Raw genomic sequence first — 10,227 nt, 5'->3', positions numbered from 1 at the left:
TGTGGGTGGCGAGCAGCAGGCCCTCGCGCTGGGCGTGCTCGAGGATGGCGGTGTAACAGAAGTAATACTGCTCGGGGGTCTGGATGCTGAAGGCACGCTGGGTCCGCATGCGCAGCACCGTCTGGTAGATGTTCAGGGTGCCCACGTCCTGTAGCTGGGACAGGCAGATGTCCAGCGCACAGAAGGTACCTGGAGACAACGATGGGGATGTGTCAGTCACCAAAGAGCCATCATTGCTCCTTGAAAGAACCAGAGTGGGGCAGCAGTGGTCCTCAGCCCTCCCAGAACCTCCCACATCCACAGGCATGAGGAGAAGCAGGGCAGAGACTTCTCCCAGGTCCAGTGGTGGCAGAAAGTCCTGTGGACACGTGTCCCTGGTCAACCAGCAAACACACCACAGGTCCAGGGGATTGGACTGCTCCAGGGTCCCCAGACTGGCCCCCCACCACTAAGACGACCCAGCAGTGGGTGACCTCATTACCTGTCCTGCCAATGCCAGCACTGCAGTGCACCACGATTGGGGGTCCCCCAGGGTGACCCTTGAAGCGAGGTCCCAGGGCACTGACTGCCACCCTCTGCTGCTGCTTCACAGCTCCCAAAAAGTCGATGAGGGTGGTTGCGGAGGAGGGGACACCATAATCCGGCCAGCTCAGGTACTGGAAATGGGACACCAGCCGCCGTTCCCTGGTCTGGGAGAAAGCAGGGGGGTTAGCCCCTCTCCCCTCCACCACCCCTGGCCACCAAGGACCCCCGGCACCCCTGTGCTGTCCCTAGCCAGGCAGCTGTGGCTACGCACCTCTGAGCTGTGAATCTCCAGGATGGTTTTCTTGTAATGGTTGAGGTTCTCCACACCCAGGTTGGTGATGGTCAGGGCCCCAAAGCACACTTGGAAATCCTTATCCAGGGGCCAGTACTGGCCACACTTTCTCCTGCCTCCTTCCTCCAGCCTGGGAGCAGGAGAAGGACAAGCTGGTGATGTCCTCGCCCCTCGAGGGACATGTCCCATGCCACCCAGCCTCAGTCCCTTGGGGATCCTGCAGGGACCAAACGGTGTCCCCACCCTGCAGAGCTCTGGCTGGCACTGTGGCCATTTTGCAAAGACAAACAGGGCTGTGCCCTGCCCAGGGCACTCACCGGGTTGTCATCACGATCACCAGGACGTTTTGCTCCCACACCATGCGCCAGAAGTCACCGTAGGTGTTTTCCAGAGGCCCTGGGGAGACAGCCTACGTGTCAGCCAACAACCTGATGGGTTTGGGCAAGCCCCTTCACCCAGCAGCATCCGCCAGCCCCCCTTGCCCTCCCCAGGGTAACACAGCCCCTTCCCGCAGGGACCCACCATGTCCTGGTGGCTCCAGCCCTGCCTGGAGCCACCCCCCAGCACCGAATCCCTAGGGCTCAGCACTGATCCCCCCTCTCTGCTCCATGCTGCTCCGCCCCTGGGCAGATGGGGCAAAGCCAGGAGCTGGTTTTAGGGGTAGAAAGAGGGGGCTGCCATCGCTGCTGCTAGCAGGGCTCTGCTCAGCCCAGGACCCGATTTATGGGAGGTGGCTGAAGGATGATGGATCCATTCACCCTCTTCCAAGAGAGGGTCTGGTCTCTCCTGGCTGGGGACAGGGAGAGGAACAAATATACCCAGAGAGCAGCCAATACACCCAAAGAGGAGCAAATACACCCAGCCAGGGTGCAGTACACCAAGAGGGGGCAGATACACCCAGAGAGGGGGGAACTCACTGGGCAGTGCCCTCCTCCCAGGGTATCCCCCCCTGCAGCTGGTAGCTGATGCTGGGCAGGGAGGTGAAGCCCACACATGAAAGAGGAGCAAAATGACCCCCTTGGTGGGTCCCACAGGGGCTCGGGGCTGTACCTTGAGTCCCGATGTAAGCGTTCCTCTGCTTGTAGCCATCCATGAAGCTTGCGTTGATGTAGTCGGTCAGCTGGGGAGAGAAAAGCACGCACAGCGTGAGCCCTCTGGAGCCAGGGCTCCCAGGCAGGACCCCAGGTTTCCATCCTGGGCTGGCTTACCTCTGGGCGGCTGTACGGCTTTGCCAGCTTGACGCGGGTTTGGTCCAGGCAGGGCACGTCCCCGTACCGGTTCTTCTCCTGGTTGTAGGGTGCCCTGGGAGGCAGTGGAGAGGGGGAAAAGGGAAATAGGGATGTTTTCCAGGTGGGACAGGAAAAGCAGTGTCTCTGCCTCTGTACAAGCCTCCATACCCTGGGCTCTGCTGCCATCACCTGGCCAAAGCCTCGGGAAGCAGAGTCCTGTCCAGGTCCTTGTCCCTGCTGTCCCCTGTGCTGTCCTACCTCCAGGTTCTACAGGAGCCCCAAAGGGGGCTCGCAGTCTTGCCAGCCTGGGGGTCCCCATTGCTAACCCAAAGCACCATGTCCCAAGGAGGTGGCCAAGCTGCCACCAAGCAGCAGCAGCAGCAGCATGGAGAGGGGGACACCCAGCATTTTGGAGTGAGAGAGGGGACCCTGACGCTGACCCACCCCCAGCTCCTTCCCCTCGACTCACAAAGAGCAGACAAAGGTGCCAGCTGGGCTCCTGCGCCGAATATCTTCGTACTCTTCATAGATGCCCCGTTTCTGCTTGTGGGTGACATGATCCAGCAGCTCCTGAAGGGTGAGGGACTTGGGCCTGGGGACGTGGATGGAGCCGTTATCTTTGGGGGCCACCAGCGGCACCAGGATGAGCTCGTCCAAAGGGTCGGGGTGCCCGTTCTGCTGGGGCAGGAACCGGCAGTTCCAGCTCAGAGGGTCCAGTTTAAGGGACCCCCCGAGGTACTCGGGGAGACACTCCCGGGGCAGGTGCTCCTTCAGCTCCGACATCTTCACCATCTGCACCTGTGAGAGGAAGAAGAGGGGCAGGGGTGACTCCAAGAAGGATGGAGAAGGTTCACTGGGGATGCCAACAGTCTGGCGCAGTCCTGATGGAGCCTGGAGTTTGTTTTTTTTTTTTTTTCTGACAGCATCATGGTCTTTCCCCCTCCTCCCCTGCCCCGGGAGGACACCCAGGGGAACATCAGTGGTGGGGCAGGGGTCCCACAGGAGCCCACACCAACACCCAGTTCTGAATTTGCAAGCAGCTCTGCACCCCTGCCAAAATCAAAGTGGCAAAATCCAGGCCAGGGAGACATTGGGCTGAATATGTGCTCTCCCAGCAGTACCAGTGATGCTGAGGATACTGGTTTAGGTATTTTTGGCTTTGCCAGATAGGCCCTGAGCAGAAGTATTTAAGTGTCCCTTTTTCCTTGTATGCTCAGCAGTTTCCTTTCCCTTTAATCATTTCCCATTGCTTCTACTCACTGCTGCTGGCAGCCTCACTGCAGAGGAAGAAATCGAAGATGATTTCAAAACAGGTTCAAGATATTTACTGAAAATACCAACACGGGTTGACTCCTACGAAACAGGCTAGAAAGCCTCCATTTCCCACAGATTTGGGCTCAGCAGCTTCCAGCAGATGGGGCTGAGGGGCACAAGCTGCTTACACCATCCTGTCCCAAAGGGAAAACAGCCTCAGCCCACCCCGCCGAGGGTCCCGTGCTGGGGGACACCCACGCTCACCCGCTCCCGCAGCTTCTCCTTCAGCAGCAGGCTGATGATGGAGTAGGGCACGCGAAACCACATGGGCGCTCCCACGATGAAAACCTTCTTGAGCCGAGCTGGGAAGGCACCCTGCAAGCAGGAGGGGGTCAGATCCATGCTGCTGGAGAGGAACACGTGCCCCTCTCCGCACTCTGCCTGGGCAGGGGACACGTCCCAGCAGAGGAGACAACCAGCAAAGGGACCCTGAGGTGGCAATGCCGCATCCGAAGTGTGCCTTGCACACAGCCGTGCTTATTTTTATGCTCTGATACGGAAACAAATTATTTCCTTGGAATTAGGTAGGCAAAGGGTTTGGCTCCGCAGGGGAGAGGTAGGAATTGTGCAGAGAATATTTACTGTTATTTCTTTTTTCCAGAGAAGGGAGGAGGCACGAAATGCCAACATGATTAAAAAATAATTTGCATCTGTTTTCCCAGAAGTGCTGCCAGCAGCTGCGAGAGGAATCCGGCGCGGGGACAGCTGATCCCCTCCCACCCGCAGGACACCGCAGCCCTGGCCGGGGCCAGCCTGGCAGGCTCACAGCACCTTCCCGAGTTCCTACGGGGCTCGAGCTGGTGCTCCTCATCCGAGACACAGTCAGCGTGGCCTGGTGTGAAAATTTATGCCACAACCACAGGACTGCACATACTCGATGAGCCAGTGGCCTCAGGTCACCCCTGGCCATTACCTTCAGCAGGTTGAGGATCTTCTTGCTGAGGTCCAGCTCAAAGTTGGTGTACTGTGAGCCTGCCATGTCGTAGATGAACACCAGCCCGTTCCTCTGGGTTTCAAAGCTAGGAGAGGGGAAAGAGCACTGTCAACCCCGCAACATCCAACTGCTCAGCTCCTGCATGAGCAGATCTGCCCCATGCTAACCTCATCCTCAGCTGGCTGAGCCCAAAAAATCCCCTCCTGCTTCCAGAAGGACTCATGGACCCAAAGCTCACTTCTCCATTTCCCAGCTGCTCGGCCACGTCTTCCTACAACCCTTATTTAAGCCTAGCTCGTGTCTTAAGCCTGTCTCAGCTGCACTGCCTATGATGGGTAAGTTCAGAAACGGAAAGAGCCCAGCAGGATGAATGGGCTGGATTTATATTTTCGGCAGGGCTCACGTTATGTCTTGCCGGCAGCGTGGCTGCCCCCTCCCTGGCTGAAGCCTGCAGGGATCAGGGGCTTTGCTAAACTGAAACCTGGATGTGGGGAGGGAAAGGCTGCGAAGAGCCTGGTTCAGCACTCGGGGAAATTTTATTCTGCTAAACACCTCCAAACCAGAGGAAGACAGGGAATTTCAAGGCACAGGAAGCTGTGATCCCTTCTCTCCCCTAAATAGAGATGTGTCACGCGGAGGCACGCAGACAGACTCGGCCACAATTTCACCTTAAGGAATTCACATTCATGGGAGAGATGGCACGTCTCTTCCCTACAAAGCTTTTTGGACTCAGCAGCATCTCCCCTCACCCCTGGGAGGGAAGAAGCTCCCTGAGGACCCATCGCCATAAGACAGGGCACCCCGGCTCACCTCTCCACTGCTCGGTCCAGCAGGTAGAAGAGTGCCTGGAGCACCACGTGCTGCACGCTCTTGCTGGGGTGGTGGAGCTTGGCCGTGAAGAGGGCGATGGAGGCTCCCGAGGGGTCCCGCACGTTCTGGTGAGGAAACAGAATCATAGAATCGCTTGGTTGGAAAAGACCTTTGAGATCATCAAGTCCAACCATACCTGTCCACTACTAAACCATACCTCTGAGCACCCCATCTAGCTGTCTTTTAAATACCTCCCGCGATGGTGACTCAACTACCTCCCTGGGCAGCCTGTTCCAGTGCCCGAGAACCCTTTCAGTGAAGAAATATTTCCTGACATCCAATCTGTACCTCCCCTGGCGTAACTTAAAGCCGTTGCCTCTTGTTCTACCACTAGTTATCTGGGAGAAAATAGAGTTGGGCTTCCACAGCACCCAAGGACACCTGCACGGAGCGGGATGAGCTGCCTGGTTGGGGTAACTTGGGGGGGGAACAATCCCACCTACCAGAATGGTGAACTTGCCGCTGAGCAGCTCTGAGCGCAGTGGCTCCTCATGCGGCTTCAGCTTCACGATGCCCTCCTTCAGCCGTGTCTCCTGCAGGCAGGGAGCCAGTGTGACACCCAGCACGGGCACCCCAGCCCTCCACCCATCATCACGTCCCCATGGGGCACCCAGCCCTCGGGAAGCCCCAGTGGGGAAACTTCTGCTCCACAGCCCTGTTTTCCAGCAGAGAACTGCAACTGACTGCAGCACCACAACCCCCAGCATGGAGAGGAGCGGCTTTGCAAAACCATGATGGAAAATGTATATATGCATATATATCCTAGGTATATGGGGAGATGCTCTGCGGGCAGGACATGGCAGCCAGGAGCGCACCCTGCAAGCACAGACACTGCTCTCAGCAGGGGGGAGGAGACTGGGGTCAGCGAGATCTCCATGGTGACTCGCCACGGCTCAAAAAGGATTTTCCAGCCAGATAAAACCCAGAAGGGAGGGTGGGGAAAGACAAAAAGCAAAGGGAGGGTCTTCCTTGGGACCAGCGATCTCTCACAGAGCAAGAAGCCCTCAGCTGGGGGCAACCCAGCCCCACTCACTTACCCGATAGGAGTGAAAGAGCTCGATGGCCCGCAGGACGTCGAACTTGCGGGCCATGAGGAACTTGACGGCCACATTCCAGGAGAGAGGGGACACATTGTACTGGCCTGTCCACTTGTTGATCTCCTCCAGGAACTGCTTGGTCGCCTGCATGAGAGATGAGGGGTGTGCAGTGAGATGGGGTGGAAAGAGAAGGAGAGCCTGAGGAGCATCCCTGGTCACGATGGGAGCTGCAAGAGCTCAGTGCATGGGCAGGGGCTGAGTGTGGCTCGACAAACCCAGCAGCTCCTCGGCGTAAAGTGAGGAGCTCGACGGCAGGTGCTGGGAAAGGGCGTAAGAACAATGGGCATGGAGATGGAGGCAATGGGGAAGGGAGGGAGTGGCAGGTGTGCTGGCATTGGAAAAATGGTCCTGGGGCCGAGGGAGACTCGTGGAAGGGAGAGGGGGAGCAAAAGGAGGATTTTACAGGTGGCAAACTCCCGTTAAGACACAGCAACCCCAGCTCATCAGCCAGCAGTGGCCTCCTGAGGCTGCAGCTCTGCCGTGGAGCAGTGAACCCGGCCTGTGAACACAGGTAACGAGCAAGAGCGGCATCAAGGGCTGATGTTTCAATGTGCTACAGGACAGCTCACCCAGTAAGGCCAGTTTCACACAGCCACTGAAGATCAAACAAGAAAGGTTTAATCCAGGAGCGTCCCAGGATGCTCCCATTGCTCCCCACAGCCCATGGTCCTGTAACACTGGGGACCCCTCCCAAAGCACTGGCACCGCACGCACCCAAAACCATGAGAAACCCAGAAAGAAACTCTTCCAACTCCAGTGCTGACGGAGCAGAGTCACAAAACCCAACCTGCAACCTCCTGGTAGGCTTAAAGACCTGAAAGCGAGCAAAAAACCCCCAGTTTTATTCTTATTTTTACAAGCTGTGTGGGCTTGAGGTTTCTGAACACTTGTGCTAATTGAAGCAGCTTTGATTTCTGGTGCACATGGACCCCTTTGTCCCATACAGGTGCTCCAGCACAGCCCAGCCTTCCACCACGTAACGCTCAAAGGATGCGAGCAGGATGGAGGGGTTCCCCATCCTCACAAGAGCAGAGGATGACAACGACAGTGCGAGGAGGAGGAGGGCTGGTGAGCGCCAAAGGCTGGTTTCCGAGCAGGGAGCGCAGGCAGGCGGCGGTGTTGGATGTCACAGTGGAGTTACCGGGAGATATTCAGCCAGAAAAGCTCGTTGGCGTTAACAGCTTCCGATGGAGGAAGCGAAGGGCCAGGGTTTATCAGCAGCATGAGGCTCAGCGGCAACAGCGAGCCCCTCTCATGGGACAAGCCAAAGGAGCTTCATCTCTCTGCAGTCCACCTGGCATCGCAGCAGGTGTTTTTGGAAGGGATACTGACTTGCCTGGCTACTGGAAACCAGTAAGAGCCATCCCAGACTCCAACACATCGCAGCCAGAAGCTCCCTCAATCAGTACGAGTCCCACAGAGCGGCCAGGCGAGCACCAGCTGGGAGGGAACTCATGGAATTGGGCTGGATCTGCCACCAACAGCGCCGGGAGGAACGTGAGAGCGGATTTCAATAGCCCAGCACCAAGCCCGCACAAAAATCCCTGTTAAGCATCATCCCAGCTTGGTGGTGGGCCATGGTCAACCGGCTGCGGCTTGGCAGCAGGATCGGTCCCCCCACCTCTGCAATTGCTGGGGGTGAGGGACTGGAGGGGAGCAGGCAAAGCGGGGAGCAAAGGAGACGGGGCGTTATACACCCCCCTGCCTCGCATTCCCACCTCCCAGCCAGCAGCCGATGGAAGATTTTCCTGGGAGCTGTACTCATGGGACATCTTTATTCCTATAGCTTCATCTCCACCAGCCTCCACTTTGCCAAAACAAAAACAACTCCTCCCAAACATTGAACAATTTCTCCTCTATTGAAGAGGGGTGGGAAAATAAGTAGGGCAACATAGAAACCATCTTCAGCTTTAACAAAAGAGACACATCTACATGGATGTATATAAAAATACAGCCTATCCATAAGCTAAGCCAAAACTCAAAAGACCTGACTGGATCTAAGGCAGCACTGGGGTTGTGTGGCTCAAAGAGGCAACAAGAGGCTAGAATGAAGCAGCAGAGATAGGGAACCTCACCGACTGTACCCCACCTTTGCCAGGGAGTCCTCTCGGTCCCCTGGCTGCCCAAAATCTAGGGCTGGGTTGGAGATGCAAACCCAAAATAACCGCAGAGATGCTCCTTCCTCAGCATGTGCAGGATGGGACAGGGATGAGCGCCAGGCACGTTCCCACCACCCTCAGATGGAGACCAGAGCCGACGCTGTGACTTGAGATGGGAAGGATGCCTCATGATGATGGGAAGGATGCCCCGAGGGGCATGGTGACAACGGGGAGAGGACGCAAGGCATGATTCAAGTCTCCTTCCTCAACATTTAACCCATCACACCTCACGTAATCCCATTTCCAGCACCCATCCTGACGGATGCCAGGTTTTTTTGCAAGGTGGAAGACCCAGGAGAACAAGCTCTTGCCTTTGTAGAGCAGTTCAGCCATGAATTCCAGCTTTTCCCTGATTTCTCCAGGAGCAAAACAAAATCCCAGACTTACCAGTGCTGACACTGAACAGCAGGTGAGCCAAGAGTTACTGAGCTGAGCATCGATAGCAGCCATAGCTCTGCCCTGCCTTGCATGCTCCACCGGGTCTCATCATCGTTTCCAGCCCCGATCCCACATGGATTTATACAGATGTTGAGCTGTTCCAGCTCCAGGCGCTGGAAACGGTGCCCATGATCCAAAGCCGCAGCAAAAAAACCCATTTCTGCAAGTGAGGGCAGCGCTGTGAGCGAAACATTCTGCGGCCAGGCGTTTGGAACAATGCTGGTCTATGGAGTGCTGGCGTCACTGAGGTCCTCGCTGCGCCAGGGCAGGGTGGTGACAAAGCCACTGCCGTAGGAACACGGGGGCTTTTCAAGCCCTCCTCCCACGGGCTGTGCGGGCAGCAAAACCAGCCTCCTTCTTCAGTCCCAGGGTGAGGAAATAAGCCCTGTGAAAATTGCAGCTGGGCTGAAAAACCCCTGAGGAAAACTGGCTTGGGTGCTCTGGTCCTTCTGGGATGGGCTGGGGAGGGAATTGCAGAGATCCTACGGAGCAGGAGGCATCCTGAGGCTGGCAAGGAGAGGAGAAGGAAGAATTCCCCACCCTGGCTTGCTGCTGGTAACAAGGGAGAGTGGGGTGAGTGGAAGAAATCCTGATGCTCCTGAGGAGGACGAAGGGGTGGCAGGAAAGGGATGTACCAGCCCCATCCAGCGCTTACCCATGAAAAGAGAGAAACTTCCACTATTTTGGCTTTCAAGCCATCGAGGACAGCACCAAGGGCAACCTTTCCCCACCCCAGGCCGACGATCCAATTCTGGAGCTATTACTGCAAATATCCCTTCATCTTCTCCACCAATATTCCCGTATGAACCAAAAACATCTCCCAGGACACCGGCTGGGGGATCCCAGTCACAGCTCCCGCTGGCCACCAAACCTCTCTGCCAAAGCAGGGTCTTCTACAACCCCCTTTGCTGGAAGCTTTGTTCCCTCTGCAGTGCAGGGGAAACCTAAATCACAGGCACCTGCATGGACACAGGGCACGGACACCCCCTGCTCCTTGAGATTTTATTACCCTGGAGATGGCAGGACCATTCCCAGAAGCAGTGTTGATAAGAGGGAGGTGTGGTGGGAGAGAAAGCCGGGAGCACTGTGTTTCCCCAGCACCAGCATGGGGTGCAGGATGGATGACTCCAGCTCCGGGTGAGCACTCCCTGTGGGACCATGGGGGTTTTGGGAACCTGAGGGCTCTGTACCAACCCTCCTAAACCTCCCTGTAAAAACGAAGGATGTTTGAAAAGAGAAAACCCAACAAACAAACAGGAAGTTGACTATCTGGTCCCTTCAGCCTTTGCATTGCAGCCTCCAAAGGCAGCAAGGTGGCCGATATGACGCCGTGCCCTCGGCCAGCCCGAGCATCACGGCGGGGTGGATG

The 10,227-nt window shown here is 56.8% G+C and overlaps 1 protein-coding gene across 1 annotated transcript; it reads right to left on the bottom strand.

Moving 5' to 3' along the window:
- Nucleotides 1-10: 10 nt before the first annotated feature.
- PTPN9 (protein tyrosine phosphatase non-receptor type 9) lies at nt 11-7,279 on the bottom strand (the record flags this gene model as incomplete). Its single annotated transcript, XM_010175973.2, is given in 14 exon segments — nt 11-189; nt 482-689; nt 797-947; nt 1,135-1,213; nt 1,868-1,937; nt 2,026-2,119; nt 2,516-2,844; nt 3,565-3,675; nt 4,274-4,379; nt 5,105-5,229; nt 5,608-5,697; nt 6,202-6,516; nt 6,518-6,674; nt 7,206-7,279. Coding segments are annotated over 14 exon segments (2,088 nt in total), but the record flags the coding sequence as incomplete, so codon positions are not given.
- Between the last annotated feature and the right edge of the window lie 2,948 nt (nt 7,280-10,227).

The sequence above is a fragment of the Antrostomus carolinensis genome, unplaced genomic scaffold, assembly GCF_000700745.2.
Source record: "Antrostomus carolinensis isolate BGI_N321 unplaced genomic scaffold, ASM70074v2 scaffold31969, whole genome shotgun sequence".
NCBI classification, from domain to species: domain Eukaryota; kingdom Metazoa; phylum Chordata; class Aves; order Caprimulgiformes; family Caprimulgidae; genus Antrostomus; species Antrostomus carolinensis.
The sequence above is the reverse complement of the archived record's forward strand: the minus strand, read 5'-3'. Positions and strand labels throughout refer to the sequence as shown.